The sequence below is a fragment of the Anthonomus grandis genome, chromosome 4, assembly GCF_022605725.1.
Source record: "Anthonomus grandis grandis chromosome 4, icAntGran1.3, whole genome shotgun sequence".
Lineage (NCBI taxonomy): Eukaryota > Metazoa > Arthropoda > Insecta > Coleoptera > Curculionidae > Anthonomus > Anthonomus grandis.
Genome location: NC_065549.1, coordinates 39,538,135 through 39,554,663, shown reverse-complemented (window position 1 = coordinate 39,554,663; position 16,529 = coordinate 39,538,135). Strand labels below are relative to the sequence as shown.

General features: G+C 31.7%; 1 protein-coding gene across 4 annotated transcripts in view; it reads right to left on the bottom strand.

Annotated features, from left to right (window-relative positions):
• LOC126735592 (transmembrane protein 94) overlaps positions 1-15,917 on the bottom strand; it is a 105,177-nt gene extending 89,260 nt beyond the window's left edge. For all 4 annotated transcript variants that reach the window (XM_050439630.1, XM_050439631.1, XM_050439632.1 and 1 more), the window contains exons 1-5: positions 15,715-15,917; positions 7,329-7,557; positions 7,076-7,265; positions 890-1,052; positions 662-829 (exon numbers count right to left, since the gene is read on the bottom strand). In XM_050439630.1, the coding sequence (XP_050295587.1) occupies positions 662-829; positions 890-1,052; positions 7,076-7,265; positions 7,329-7,557; positions 15,715-15,827 (863 nt within the window). In that variant the 5' untranslated portion in view covers positions 15,828-15,917. The remainder of the gene's footprint in view (positions 1-661; positions 830-889; positions 1,053-7,075; positions 7,266-7,328; positions 7,558-15,714) is intronic.
• Between the last annotated feature and the right edge of the window lie 612 nt (positions 15,918-16,529).

Genomic DNA, 16,529 nt, shown 5'->3' with positions numbered 1-16,529 from the left:
AGAGCCGACGAGCGAAGACACAACCGTCTCGTACATCTGCTGAGAATCGAATGAAGTGGTTATACACAGAGGTCATCAAACCTACGATATCCTACGGCTCTGTGGTATGGTGGAGCAAAGCAACACAACCACTGGCCAAAACAACACTTAACAGGCTTCAAAGGCAGGTCCGCTTGCTTATTACGGGGGCGATCCGAACCACCCCGACAGCCACCATGGTACTACTACTTGGACTCACCCCTCTGCACATCTCACTAAACAACGTCTGGATGGGATCAATTGAAATTATATACATATTTTTTGTTTTAAGTGCTCTGTTTTTCGTGCCGGTGATTGTATAACTTTCTTTAATTACCCGACTTTGAGACTAGAAAATATGAATTTCGTTTAATTTTCTTTTTATAATCCATTTATTTTCAAATATATAATAATATGTAAGTTAAGTAGTTTATCAAAAGATGACTATTTGAAAAAGCTTATGTATGGCTGTTTTAGCCAAAACCATCATTGTAGTGTCCCGAGGATAGCCTAATTAAGGCAGCAACGTCGAAACTTTTAAAGACTTTAATCTTCAGTTTCTTTAGACCCAAATCCAACCGAACCACAAACCAAATTTAAAACACTATAATGCAAGATAAGCAAACTTTAATTAAAATCTTACCTGAACATGTTTGCACTAAAGACCGTAATAAAAAGAGTAGGTAAAACTATACATTCTATCACCCGTACCATCACAAAATATCTTTGCTGATTGTGCTGTGTTACCGGCCTATCCAAGGCCTCTTCTAACGACAATTTTAAGTTATATAAATAAGGCGTTTCTAATAACCTAAAAAACTTCTAATGAGGTAAAGGTTCTTTGCGGTGTGACATTAGGAAGATTAACTACCTATATTTCTTTGCTTCCAAAGGTTTTCTAGATTTTGGAGCACTAAACATTTCGTTGGCATTTTGTAGGGATGGGGCGAAGATTTCCTTGGCATGTAATATTGGATATTCATTGTGCTTATCTAGGGCTTCGCAGTACCCGGGACTTATTTGTCCCGGTCTCACTGTAAAGAAAAATCATATTATTTTATTTGAAGTAATTTAACCATAAGTGTAAACTGCTTGAAAACAAATCTCTTAATTTTGTTTATATATTTCTTTGCTTTTCCAAATAGCCCGATTGCATTATTCTATGTAACCGCCAAACCGTCCATTCGAAGTTTGCCGAAGAGTGAACGATATGGAACCGTCGACACAGATGGAAACGTCGGTCACTTAAGAGAAGTAGAAAACAGTTATCTGTCCTCCCGATAGAGCAGTAGTTGTTTTGTTTTTGCTAATTTTTGTTGTGTAAAAGAAAACATTTATACCATGGAATTTCCTGACACTGTGCCATACAAAGAAGTATCGAATAATGTGTATAAATTGAAGATTTATTCAAAGGAAGATAGGTAGTTTTAAGAGATGATTGCTGTAATATACGCCTACAGGAGCGGTTAAAGCTGATGCATCAAACCAGCATGTTTCTTTTGTTCGGTTTAAGGCTGGTATATAGATGACGCAACGCAAGCTCGGTAACGTAACGTAACATCGAAGATCGTTTATAGATTGATATTGGTTACGCTGCGTTAGGTTTGGATAGAACATTTTATTTTTTTTTTTTTGTGAAATGGGTACTTTTGACTCCACCATACATAATAGTATGTGGAATCTTGGTTATGGTTTTAAAATCGAGATAAAAAAATGTTCTATTTCAAAATGTTTTATAGATCGTTGCGTTTCAGACGATTCTGAACATTTTTTGTTCTGTAGTCTGTCTGTCTGTCTGTAACCAACGCGCATAACTCAAAAACAATCCGTTCGATTTGAAGGAAATTTGGTACGCAGTTGTCTTTTGGGCTCTAGTTGGTCCCATTTTAAGATGATTAAAAACAACCCCTAGGGGGCGGAGTTAGGGAGGGGGAAGGAAATTACAAATTTTTAAACATTATACATGCACATTGTATGGCCAAACTTGTATACCATGTCTGTATTTTTTTATCCCTTTCTTGCTTAAAATGGTCCAATAACACGTTCACTTGTATCGTAAATTTACTGTTCGGTTGAAAGAATCAATTAACAAAAAAAGTTACTTTTTGTCATATTATTTTTTATTTAAATAACATAGTTTTTTTAAATCATAAGATTTAAATGACTTTTTAATTATTCATTCTATAATGTAAAAATATTCTCAGTAATTTTAATCTCCTTGTTAGTAATTCATGTTGAATCTCGAGAAGTTCACGAGAGTCACTTGAACTATACACAAAACATTTAAAACTAGTGAAAAGACCCGCAATCTATTTAAAAGAATATATTTCTGTCACTTTAATACACGATGCAGAAAAAATACAAAACAAATAAGAAACAAAAGATCAAGAAATATAAACTGTCCCGCAAAATTATTTATAACAATAAGACGATTTTATGAAAATTCCAAAACCAAAGAAAAAGTCGATAAACAATATCCATGTATAGTGCAGCTGCGCAATAGTCATAACCATAGGATAGATGTGGCAGACGCCCTTAGGGAAAGGCCTGCTTGTAGGCTCCAATGCCAAACAAGAAATTTTAGATTTATTTGAGAAAGGTCACTCTGCGGCTTCTGCATACCACACTTTTTATACCACAAAAATGGAATTATACGGAAATGAGTATAATAACAAAATTTTAGATCGGTTTTATTTTCCTACAAAAACAGATCTCACAAACTTGTGGCAAAAGACATTTAAGCAAAAATATGGTGTAGGATTGGTTCCAACATGCTCAAAAAACTCGACGAAATTTTGGCAACACAAAATGGCACATTATTTAAAATAGTGCAAGTAGAAGAACATTATGGGGCCGCCATATCAACTCCGTTAATGCAGAGAGCCCAGAAGCTTCCGCAAGCATCCGAAATATTATTCGTCGATGCTAAGGGAAACTGCGACCTACAAAACCATAAGGCTTATTTCTTTCTAACCCAGTCAGAAATTGGTGGCGTTCCAATTGCTTGCGTTCTTAGCAGCAGCCAAAAAAGTGAGGTATTTGACGCATTAGTTAAAGCTCTTCAGTTACAACCTAAAGTTATAATGACAGATGACGACTGCAAAAACACTTTCCAACTTTTAAGTTGCTTTTGTGTGTTTTTCATGTCCTCAAAGCATGTTGGCGTTGGCTAAATATGTCAAAGAATGATGTGCCTAAAACTGAAAAGCAACATTTTTATCAAATGTTTCGAAAATGGGTGTATGCATTGGTGAGCGATCTAGAAGAAGCAAAGGAATTTTTTTATTCACAATGTAAACACACCAAATTTCGTTCATATGTCGAAAAAATGTTTATTTATATACATAATTGGTCAATATGTTACTGAAAAAATTTGCCATTAAGAGGATCAGATACGAACAATTACGCAGAAGTTATGTTTAGACTTCTAAAAGATATTCCACTCGAAAGAACAAAAGCTTTTAACTTGCCTTAGCTAATCGATTTTATTTGCACTGACTTCGAATGTTATTATACGCAAAGAATACTAGACATTGTTTTAGGCAGGGTTTGCAAAGTCGTTCAGGAGAGATACATGCCCAAGGAACCAAAAGTTATAGCAAATATTAAAGATTTGGGTGATCAACAATATAGTGTACAAAGTTTTTTAAATCCTGAGATATTTTACACTGTCGATATGATTTTTTGCAAGTGTACATGTGTTATTGGGCATAACGGTAGACACTGCAAGCATCAGGCAGCAGTAATTTCAAAATATAATATCCTGTTCACGATTAATACAGTATCACACCAAAACAAACTTTCTCTATTTGAATTAGCAACTGGAACTAGAGCAAATGAAGAAATGTTTTTACCACTTTTGCATGATGAGCAGGGACTAAATTTAAATCTTGAGTTTAGTTGTGGGATGGGATCGAAGGAATAAAAACAAACGTCACTTTATGTACTGGCCAACGTTTCGCAATAATTTTATTGCTTCATCAGGGCCCTAAGGTAACAAAAAAGACACAATAAAAAAGGATTATTATATATAAACAAAATTTAACTTTTTGGGGTTATGTTGATACCACCAAAAAAGAAAAAAACAGAGAAACAAAAAAAAAAAAAAACAACAAAATCTTAGATTTGAATTAAAAAAAAATTACACAACAAAAAAAAAATGATAAAATTGCTTACATAACAGTGTGATTTTGCTTGTCATAAAAAATCATGTTTACAGGACACACAGGTAACATAGAATATATAAAATATTATTTTTTTAACAAAAACGGTTTAAATTGATGGGTTGTATCACAGACAGTTGCTTTAAAATTGATTCTACGGTGTACAATAATAATTTAGCATCTAGCCAGAAAAACCGGGTATGCGAGAACACAATAGACGCATTCTTTTTAGTGATAAGAACCAAAACAGTCCCAAAAGTTTACATTTTGATTTGATCTATTAGATTAAAATAAGAAGAACTTAGATTGTCTATATCCGTTCTTTTATTTACCGCATTATTATGTTTTTTTATGTTTATCATTTCGGCTAGAAGTCTCTTTTTAAAAAGCTGCTGTTGGCCCATAATTGTAGTCTTGCCAAAATTAAAATTGTGTCCTGTATTCATTTTGTGCTCTGCTAAAGCAGTAGGGTTTTTTTTAAGGGCTAAATTCCTACAATCATACTCATGTTCGTATAGGCGCTGCCTCAAATATCTACCCGTCTGACCAATGTAACACACATCACACCCAGAGCAAGGTATTTTATAAATAATGTTAGAATGTAAATCAAAGGCGTCTTTGGTTTTAAGCTTCGTATCAGATTTTGATTGTATGTTTGTATATTTGTCTTTTTAATTTTATGAGAAAGTGTGTTAATGTAAGGAATCTTGAAATAAGCCAACTTTTTGGGGTTATGTTGATACCACCAAAAAAGAAAAAAACAGAAAAAAAAAAAAATAATAAATAATATTTTATATATTCTATGTTACCTGTGTGTCCTGTAAACATGATTTTTTATGACAAGCAAAATCACACTGTTATGTAAGCAATTTTATCATTTTTTTTTTGCTGTGTAATTTTTTTTTAATTCAAATCTAAGATTTTGTTGTTTTTTTTTTTTTTTTGTTTCTCTGTTTTTTTCTTTTTTGGTGGTATCAACATAACCCCAAAAAGTTAAATTTTGTTTATATATAATAATCCTTTTTTATTGTGTCTTTTTTGTTACCTTAGGGCCCTGATGAAGCAATAAAATTATTGCGAAACGTTGGCCAGTACATAAAGTGACGTTTGTTTTTATTCCTTCGATCCCATCCCACAACTAAACTCAAGATTTCAAACCTATAGGATCGCAACTAGAATTTACTAAATTTAAAATCTAATAAAAGTAATAGGGCTGAAATCAACTGGGTTGAAACTATTGAAACCAATAGCGACAACAATGTAGATGATTCTCATAAAGCCGTTGATCAACATACATCCGACTTCACTACATCAGAGATAAGAGATAAGCGAGGTGGAAGCAACACACTGATCATATTTTTAAGAATTTAACTGATGACCCTATTAATTTTGTTCCAGCAGTGACAGCCTATCTCGATAATGCCAACAAATATGGAAAATCAACTCCCGCTTGCTGAGCGGACTTCACACTTCATTTAAACATAAAAGACAATTGCCGAGTTTTTGTAAAAAGAAAATAATCACCAGAAGGGGTACTAAAATTAGTGTACAGTCAACGGAAGTTAATAATTAATAATTAATTAACCATAAGTCGCCGAAAAACTACCATTACTGGAAAAAGAAGTTTGTTAGGAAGACCCTCCGAAGGTGGAAAAGTTCACATGAAAATAGCTATGCATTCTTTAAATGCATGTGTTTTAAAAGGACAGTCAATAGGGGGGACACGAAGCAGAAAAAATAGTTAACTAAAATATTTAACCGAAACTGTATTTGATGACAGATAAAGCATTTTATTAATTATTTGATTTTGTTATATGCAATAAGGCGATCAAATACTGAGTGTTGCATCTTCTTAAGTTATGGGATATCGCATATAAATTTAAAGTAGGTCAAATATGTGCTAATTTGTTAACTTGAAAAAAAGTTCTAAAGATTTTTTTTTTAAATCTTGGTAAGGCAAGCATTTTTATTTAAAAACTACTTAACACAAATCATCCAAATTTGTTCTGTGGCCTTGTTTTACCCACCTCTTTAAAATGTTCCATTACAACTTCTTCTTTAAAGTTAACGGAGATTATGGAAAAGCCTATATTTGGCCCCCTTCAAATTTACATGGGGATTTTCTATGCCGTATTATGCTGTGCACATCATCCGGTATATGTACCCGATAAATAAGTCTGACTCGTCGGTTCCATATTGTTCACTCTTCGGCAAACTCCGAACGGACGGTTTGGCGGTTACATAGAAGAATGCAGCCCGATTACCATTCGTGATCGTCGATATGAATAGACTCTTGCTTTAGTAAACAAGATCAAAAATAAAAAATATTAACAAGCATAACAAAAATAGGTATAAATTGCTAAAACATTACTTAGATTGAAAGAAACAACAAGGAATTACCTAATAATAAGAATTTCAAGAATATGTTATAAGATGCAAACAATATTTATTTATAATTCTCATAAATACAATGGCAGTGGAGTTATTGAGTTGTTCTTCAAAGGCTTCACAAAAATCTTAATATTTCAAAAATTCTAAGTGTTTTTTTTTTTATAAAAGTACTAGAGGTCTATCTTCGGCTGGTTTCGAGTTATCGACTCTTAAAGAGTCATATTTTTGTGCTTAAATAATGTGAATATATTAATATAAAATAGAGGCAATGCAGGTTTACCCTATACTTCAGTAATTGCAATTTTGACTATTAGTACATTTTACGTTAGTTTATAATAAATTATTTATTAGAAAAAACTAAAAACAGTAACGGTATATTACAAGTATCAAGAAAATAACAGTGAAGCAAAAAAAACTGTGGGTCTGATTTAATTATTACCTTTTAAATTTTTTTAATACTTTTATTACAGTTTTTGATTCAAATAAAAAAAAAACCTATTTACCTAGAATAATATCATCCTTGACTAAAAGTGCCCATGGTAAGTTAACAAGTTTGCCATCCCTATACGTCCATTGTAAAGTAATGCAAGGTGAATATGGCGTAAAAAGGTTTGGGTAGTTATCTGCTTTCCAGTCAACATAATTAATTTCCTTCTTCATCTTGTCAAGGACCATCTGAACGCGTCTAGGAATCTAGAAATAATTGATGACAAGTAGCAAATCATATGATTTGCCTAGTTAGTTACCCAATCTTACCTCATTATGTCTTAATTTATTGTCATACAGCTCAACGGATAAGTTAATAATTAATAAAACGAAGATGATAAATGCCTCATATAATTCAACATTATCACCATCCATCCAGTAACCAAGAATTAAAGCCAATGAAGCCCAAAGCTGGAAGGTGGCTGAGATCCAATTAATTGTGGTGTACCTGCTTGTGGAACTAAGAGTATCTTTTATCCATGCCCATTTTTTTGATTTTCTGTAAAAGAATTATTTTTAGTTTTAATAGAAACAGCATTATTAAACAATAAACAATTGACGTGTTTTTTTGCAATTTTTTCATTAGTATGTATTAAGTGACCTTTCTAAATGTGAAGTTTCTTATTGGGAACTAGTGTTTTTTGTCATAAATAAGGAGTAAATCAATCCGCTGTTCTGATTGTAATTAATACAAGTCAACAGTGTTGCCCCTTGTTATTATTACTTATGAGATTAATGATAAATATTGTTGGAGTGTTTCATACTTTCATATTGTACCTATCTGATGGGAGGAAATACACTCCTACGAATGCACTAAGCAGTATGCCTTTAAAGAGAGCAAAGCTAAAATTTTTGGTATCCGAAATTAAATTTATACAAATGGCTACTGGATAAATGTTATTTGTTAGTACAACATGTACAGAAAAGCTGTTTAATATACCCAATATTGTAAGGAGACATAGTAAACTTAAAGTACAGCTTTAAGTTTACTAACTTAAAGCTTAAACTCAGGGATAATTGGTTAAATTGTAAAAGTAGAACAAAAGTTAAGATGGAGCAGATAAAGCAATATACTCCTGAAATGTAGTGTGTATGAGTGCATATTTCAGTAGTGTATTCAAGTTTTAATGTTGGTGAATATAAAAAATACAGGATTTATAATATGGACAGAAAAAATATAATAATTTTCAATGTAACTGAGTTGAAAGATTAAATACAAGCTGAATGAAACATTGATGATATAAAGATTATGTATATAAATAACTGAATGATATTTACAGGTTAAAACTTGACCAATTAAAGTTGATCTGGAACCGGACGCAGATACAAGAACTGTATTAAGAAATCGTGATAATAAAAACATTCCTAGTGTTAGTAATAGTGACCAAATAAAAATGTAAATATTATATTGTTGTATTTTGGAATAAACCAATTAGAACCATCCCAAATGACTAATGTAAGTGAAACATTGATTGATTATATCTAGTCTTTGGACCAGATATTTGACGCATACTCCATGCCACAAGGGCATTATAGAGTTTTATTATAGTGCCAATTTTGAAAACCCAAGGCACACTAAGCCCTATTAACTATTTCAGTATAGTGATAGTTAACTCTTTTATTCCTCCGAAATGTTACCCCCAAATCTTTTTAATAGCATTTTTTCTTTCATTTTGAAATTATCAATATAATAATCTTCAATAAAATAGTTTGCTTTGTGAGTATATAGTATATGCTAAGTGAGCATTGCAAATTTTTTTATATTAGGGGACATCTTACTTTTCAACCAATCAACAAAAGAGAATAAATCACTTTTCAATTTGATAGTATCCTCCCTGACAGATATGGTTTTATATAGTTTAAAATCATCAGCATATAATATACTTGCACATGAAGAGATATAATCAGGAGGGTCATTAATAAATAATAGGAACAGCAAGGGACCAAGTGCTATCATGAAGAATCCCTGAAGTTGATACAATATTTATTTGAAAAACAATTTCCAACCTTATCCTTGTTGGTTCTCCCTGATAAACAGGATTTAATTAAATTAAAGGCCTTTTTGTGACAAACCAAAAATAACCAAATTATTCAACAGTATACAATGATTGACTTTTTCAAATCTTCTTGTAGTCAGTGTACAGGACATCCAACTGCTCATTCGACTCAATTGCCTGAGAGATTTGTTCTGAGAGAATACAGAGATTTGTAACTGTGGATTTACGATTGACAAAATCATGCTGACACTTGTTAATTTGATGTTTTATATGTTCATATAAATCATCATAGAAGATATTTTTAAATATTTTGGACAAACTCTTTAGCAAACTTATTGGCCTATTACTTAAAATATAATTTTTCTTGTTATTTTTATGGATCGGCAAAATGGTTGATAACTTTAATATGTCTGGAAATTATCCCTGTTTAATTCACATGTTACATAGATAAGCTAGGGGTTTAGATAAAAATTGAGCACAACCTTTATAAATATAAGATGGAATTTCAGATGGGCCAGTGGATTTTTTAGGTTTTAACTTCCTAATAGCATTAATTACATTCATTTCTTTAAAAACAAAAGTGTCCCATTCCCTGTCTATGTGGCAAATAGCATTATTTAGTGTCATTGATGATGGTATACCTGCACTTTTATGTTTGGATTTGAAGAAAGTCCAGAAGGCGCCCTCGGATCAAGAACTAAATTTTTCTTTATCAAGGTTTTATATGAATTGTATTGAATTTTTGTTTGATTTTTTATTTAAGAATGCAATGGACTTTGTTTTCTACTTATTTAAAAATGAATTGGATTTTTTTCTTTTAATTTTACTGGTTATGAGACCAGATATTTCATCAAAATATAGCCAATTACAGATACCACCTATAACATATTATTGTCTACTACAATAATATTGACTACTCTAAAATGAAATCCAAATATAATATTAGCAGATAAAGGTACAATAAAACTTAATAAAAAGTTTAAAATATTTCTTATAATCTATAATATATTTAAGTATTTATAATTACCCATATTTATATTATCACATATCAGGCCTGAGACTGAGAAGCAAAAAGTCTAATGTCAATAATTCCTGTAAAATGTCTTAAATCTGTAATCGCAATATCAAGATCAGAGGCATAAATATTAAAATATTCACACATTCATATATTGGTGAGTTCTTGTATATATTTGTTCTAGGATAATCCAGATGAAAAATGTTTCTTTGTCTGGTATTACAAACACAAATGATGAATGGCTGCATATTTTTTAAAATTGTATAAATGTACACTAGGGATGTTTTAATGCGCCGATTTTCTAGGGATAATCTGTTAAATATTTTCAGAAGCAAATTATGGTTATAACCTTTCTTTTGGATAATATCCAAATCTCTTAAAAAACATATATTTTAAAAATTTGCGGTGTACACGCTCTATGGTTTTAATCGAGACGTCATATTGTGGAGACCAAATTATGCTTCCATATTATAATCTCGGTAAAACCAGACTAACAAACAGTTTTAAGCAACACTAAGCATTAACGTTTTTGGTAGTTTTAATAACGAAACCCATTATTTTGTGTGCCTCATTAACTGTGTTAATAATGTGATAGGTAAAAGTTAAATTACAGTCAACAATTACACCTAAATCATTTTCATTGCTGGAATGTTCAAGCTGGGTACCGCTAATATTTTAGCTATAATTAATTATATTTTTGTTAAGTGTCAGCCATATTGTTGAACATTTTTTATTATTAAAATGAAATTAGTTTGCATTACACCATTCATCTCTCTAGAGATGCAATCACCTAGAGAAGTAATTTCCATGTAAATCTTAAAATCATCTGCAAAAAGTAGTTTTTGTGAATCATTAGAAACAGAAGCAATTTTATTCATGGCAACCAAAAATAACAGAGGTCTCAAATTGGAACTCCTGAGGTACTAGTGTAAACATCAGACCTGGCACCCTTAACCTCTACATACTGTTGTCTATTTTCTAAATAGGACAAAATAACTTAAAAAGATAATTAATGCAAAGATTTTAGAAATAGAGCTCACAATAGCAATTGGGCAATAGTTCTTAATTTCATCTCTAGAACCACATTTGTATGTAGGAAACCTTTTGGTAACAAATAAAAAAAATACATGGGTTTAAATGGATAGCAAATTAAATTATTAGTATTATTATAGTGCATTTCTATTCAAGAGGACCGTATTGAGCAAATTCTGATTCTATGCCAGTGTAATGGGACTAAGTTCATTATTGGTGGTGTTTATATACCTCCACAATCACCTCGGGATACTTATATCTGGCATTGTCAAACCATGGAGTGTGTTACTACTCAATATGCCAACCTAAATGTAAATCTGTTTGGAGATTACAACCTACCAAGGGCTGCATGGGGCAATGACGAGCATGGTCTCCTGGTTCAATGCCCAAGAGGTGACCCAGCTTTAGATGTTGCACAAAGATTTGGTTATTTAAAATTTTATCAATGTAACTTGATTCCTAATGATAGAAATGTATTTTTAGATCTGGTTTTTTCTAATGTTAAGGATTTAAATGTTCTTAAAGCTTCTGACCCTCTTTTTGAAGCTAATTTTCATCATATTGGCTATGAGTGTCATTTGGATATTTCAACAGCAAATAACTCAATTTTTTCAAATCTAGCTTATGAAGAATTTTTTTATGATTTCCGAAACGGTTACTACAATGAGCTTAATATCTTTATATCCTCAATTAATTGGAACGAGTGTTTATCTCATAGTGATCTTAACTTATCAATCAGCGTTTTTTATGAATATCTCTCTATGGGAATTGCATATTTTATTCCTTTAAAGAAATATAGAACTTCCTCATTTCCTAAGTGGTTCTCCCCTGAACTTAGAAAGTTAACTAGGAACAAAAGGACTGCTCATTCATTATATATGAGAGATAATACAGACGAAAACTATATAAAATTTTCTCGCCTTAGGTCTGAATGCAAACGTATGTCTGATTTGTGCTTCCGACAATATATTGAAGGGATAGATTCCGGCTTACAGAATGACCCTAAATCATTTTGGAAATATATCAATGATAAGAGGTCCAATTATACCCTTCCCAATACCCTCTTTTATGGTGACAAGCAAGCGTCCAGTGGTTTGGATATTGCAAACATGTTTAAAGAATTTTTCCAAACTGTTTATTCTCCTGGTATTGATAATAATCAGCTGCAAAATGGTCCCGCTAATGGTTTAAATTTAAACATTACTAAGATCTTAACATATGATATATTTGAAGGTATTAGCTCACTCCCTAACAAGATTACTGCAGGCCCAGATGGGATTCCGAATTTTCTCTTGAGGAAATGTGTATGTACTCTTGCCATTCCTTTATCTTTGTTATTTAATGCTTCCTTACAAACATCCACATTTCCAATTGCCTGGAGGGAAAGTTTTATTGTGCCATTGTTTAAAGCTGGCCGTCGGGATGTCATAGATAATTATAGAAGTATTTGCATTCAATACCTAAACTTTTTGATAGCCTTATAGCTAATCAACTTTCTTGGTTATGCAAAGGCTTAATATCAGATTCACAGCATGGGTTTTGCAAGAATAAGTCTACTGCCACTAACTTGATCTGTTACCAATCTGATCTTATGAGTAAATTAGAGGATCATAAACAAATTGATTCTATATACACCGATTTTAGTAAGGCGTTTGATCGTATTGATCATCAAATTCTTCTGTCAAAACTGATCTCCGTAGGGTTTCATGTTGATTTTGTGAGTTGGATTAAAAATTCTTTAACTGGCCGTATTCAAAGGGTCAGGGTAGGTGGACATCTTTCTGATCCTATCAGCGTAACATCAGGTCTCCCTCAGGGAGGGCATACATCACCCTTATTATTTAATTTATTTATTAATGATATAGTTAACTGTTTCCTGTATAGTCAGTGTTTGATGTTTGCAGACGACTTAAAATTTTGGAGGGTGGTTGGTAGTATTGTGGATCAAGAATTACTACAAGCAGATATGGATCACTTAAATAATTGGTGTGAACAAAACAATCTTCATTTAAATGTTAAGAAATGTTGTGTTATTAGTTTCACTCGCAGGATCAACCGGTTTCAATCCAATTACTTCATTAATAATGAGCCACTGAATTATGTTGCATCTATTAGGGATTTGGGAGTTATTTTTGATGAGAAACTCACATTTATTGATCATATTAATTCAATTTCTGTAAAAGCATCAAAATTGCTAGGGTTTGTTATGAGAAACTGTTCATATTTCTCAGTCTCTTCAACAAGAAGGGTTTATTGCTCCCTAGTAAGAACTATATTGGAGTACTGCTCTGTAGTTTGGTTTCCATACCACCAGATTCATATCGATGCTTTAGAAAGAGTTCAACATAAATTCCTGAGATATTGTGCTCATAGAACTTTAACTGTTATTGAGAACCATGACTATTCTTATATTGAAAGTCAATTATCTATTCTGACACTGTCGCAACGCCGTAATATTTCTGGTGCTAGTTTTATATATAAGATCGTTAATAGGCTTATTGATTGCCCCGATCTGTTGGGTCGCATATGATTTAATGTTCCTCATCACGGGTTGCGCCATAATGTAACCTTTAACATTCCATTCCACAGAACATCCTATGGAATTAATAATCCTATGGATAGATATATGAATTTGTTAAACAATTCGAATATTGATGTGTTTAACATAAGTTCCTTAATGCATCTAAAGAGGTCACTTACTTCATAATTGTGCATAAAATTTTGTATTTACATTCTTGCATATAAATTATTAAGGTTGTTTCTAGTATATGTAGTATAGGTGTTTTTTACTTTAGTATTCATTTTTAAGTAGGTTTAGATTATGACAGTTGTTTATGTAAATATTATTGCTTTGTAAAATTTACAGTTAATGGGGTTTTCCTGTATTATAAATAAATAAATAAATAAATTAATATACACAGACTTTAAAAAAATCATGAATCCGCAATTTCTTTAGAACCTGTATAATTCTGTTCTCAAATGTCATTTCTATAAGCACATAATTCTTTAAAAATTTAACATAAATCTTTTGCACATAATATCTGCAAAATGAGCTGCTTTGTTGAGAGTTGGCTGTCAGATGACTACAATGATCCCAAATTGTCACTGAATTCTTTCAATTTATTCCAGTATGATCAATCACACTTGACTAGTGGTAGGAACTTGACTAGGAGTTGTGGAGGTCGTGTATGAATATACATTAGGGACAATATAGATTCTAAGGTGTTAAAATTACCATATGATTCAGTAGAGCAACTATTTTTATTGGGTAAATATAGTAATTCTGTCTTTATAGTTGGAGGATGTATATACCTCCAATTTCAGATATAGGGATTTCTGAAAAACACTGCCACACAGTTGACATTCTCAAACAAGAATTTTCTAATAATTTCTATATTTTTGGGAATTTTCTAACATACCCAATGCAAATTGGGAGAATGACGACCCTCAGGTAGTTGCTTTTCCACAGAATTCAGCAGGATTAATTTTGGGTCACAGTTATGCCTATTTAAACTTCTATCATTGTTTACCTAGATCTTATTTTTACCAACAGCAGTCTTTCAGTAACACTGGCTGACAATAGTCTTTTTTCAGAGTCACAACCTCATAAGCCATATGACCTTGTTATAGATATTGGCAGGGAGCATGTCCATATTGAATATTTAGAGTTTTACTATGATTTTAAAGGGGATGATTACATTGATATTAATAACTACTTATATGGAGTCAACTGGGATTTGGTATTAAACTCATCCGATATAAATTTAGCAGTATCAGAGTTCTATCACATTTTGGGTATGCTTTTTGTTCCTCTGAAAAAATATAAAACTTTCCTGAATGGTTCTCGGCTGAATTAAGGTCTCTGATGAGGCAAAAGAAAATAGCTCTCAGGAGGTATAGGGCCAGTAATAGTGTGGCTGACTATAACAATTTTTCAAATCTTAAAGCAAGATGTAAAACCTAATCAAATATTTGTTACAATATCTATATCTCAAACTCAGCTGCTCTATACTGACCCCAGACAGTTTTGGTATAACTTAAATAGTAAAAGAGCATTAAACAGATTACCAAATTCAGTGTATTATAGGGAGAGTGAATTGATAGGTTGCAATCAAATAGCTGAAGGTTTTGCTTTTCAATTCTTTTCGACCTTTTATAGTCAAGGTAATCAATGGTTTGGTCAAGAATGAGAATCAGCAGTTGAGCGGGAGTATGTTCAAGGCAGCTTTGATTTTAGTTCTGAGAGAAGAAAATGTAAAACAATATCTGGATCTCTAGTAGAAGGATCTAGATTTTTTTGATTGAAGATAAAGTTTATACTTAAGCTTAATAAGTTTGATAATCTCAATCTACATTGTGCATCTATGGAAATTTGCTTTTGGTTGTTACATTGAAGAATTTGATATTATTTGTAAGCTTAGTAGCAGAGATGCCAAAGGCTCACATACCACAGTTTACCCTTATCAGACTTTTTCTGCTCGGCAGATGTGCAAAGGTTCCACTGTTTTAAAAATTTTAAATGTTCATCCAGGAAATTCTGAACTCTGTATTTAATTACTTTTTGTAGATATTATAAATAGAATTATAATAAAATTGGGAACTTTGTATCTACCTTGATTTCCTGGACTGATTAAACTGTTGTAAAACAGACTCAATTTCGATATAAAGCTTATTCAAAGCATCCTGAGTGTTTAGCCCGTGCTCTTCCTGATTTGTTGGCTCCATTATGCCATTTTAACTAAAATTGTATTTAAAAAAATAAATAATACAGACACTTTTTTCCAATTTGTTATGTTATCAGTATTATTTACTATATTTAGGAAATCTTGATATTTTGAGTAGTTTGAGGTTATGAATGAAGTTAATGGTGCATATACGTACCTGCCGATCGGCGATAAATATTGCGCATATTGTAGTCGGCTTGACGTCATTCTATATATCTATCATATCTATATCTATTCTATTCAGTTCTATAATCTTCGTCGAAGACTATTATCAATATTTTAGTTGAAATAATGTAACCTAATGTAACCACGTAGTATACGTGCTATATTTAAGGGGAGGAAATGGACAATTTTTCAATAATGTATTTATTTATTTACTGTTTATTCATATTATTAATACTCTAAATATACTTACACATGTCATAGTTAAAGAAAATTTGCTAATTCAGACTTGTAAAATTAAAAAGTTTTTACTAATACAATAACATACTTATGTACATACATTGTATTGTTACATACACAATGACTTGTTATCTAGGTATAAACTACGGTATAAACCGTAGAGGATTTGATACACTTACTTATAACATAAATACCGTTTACAATTTTGGATGGTAAACTAAAAGTCATATTAATGTGAACACCAATATTTTTCTATGTTAATTCTATAGTGTGAACAAACCCATATTTCGATAATGTGAAT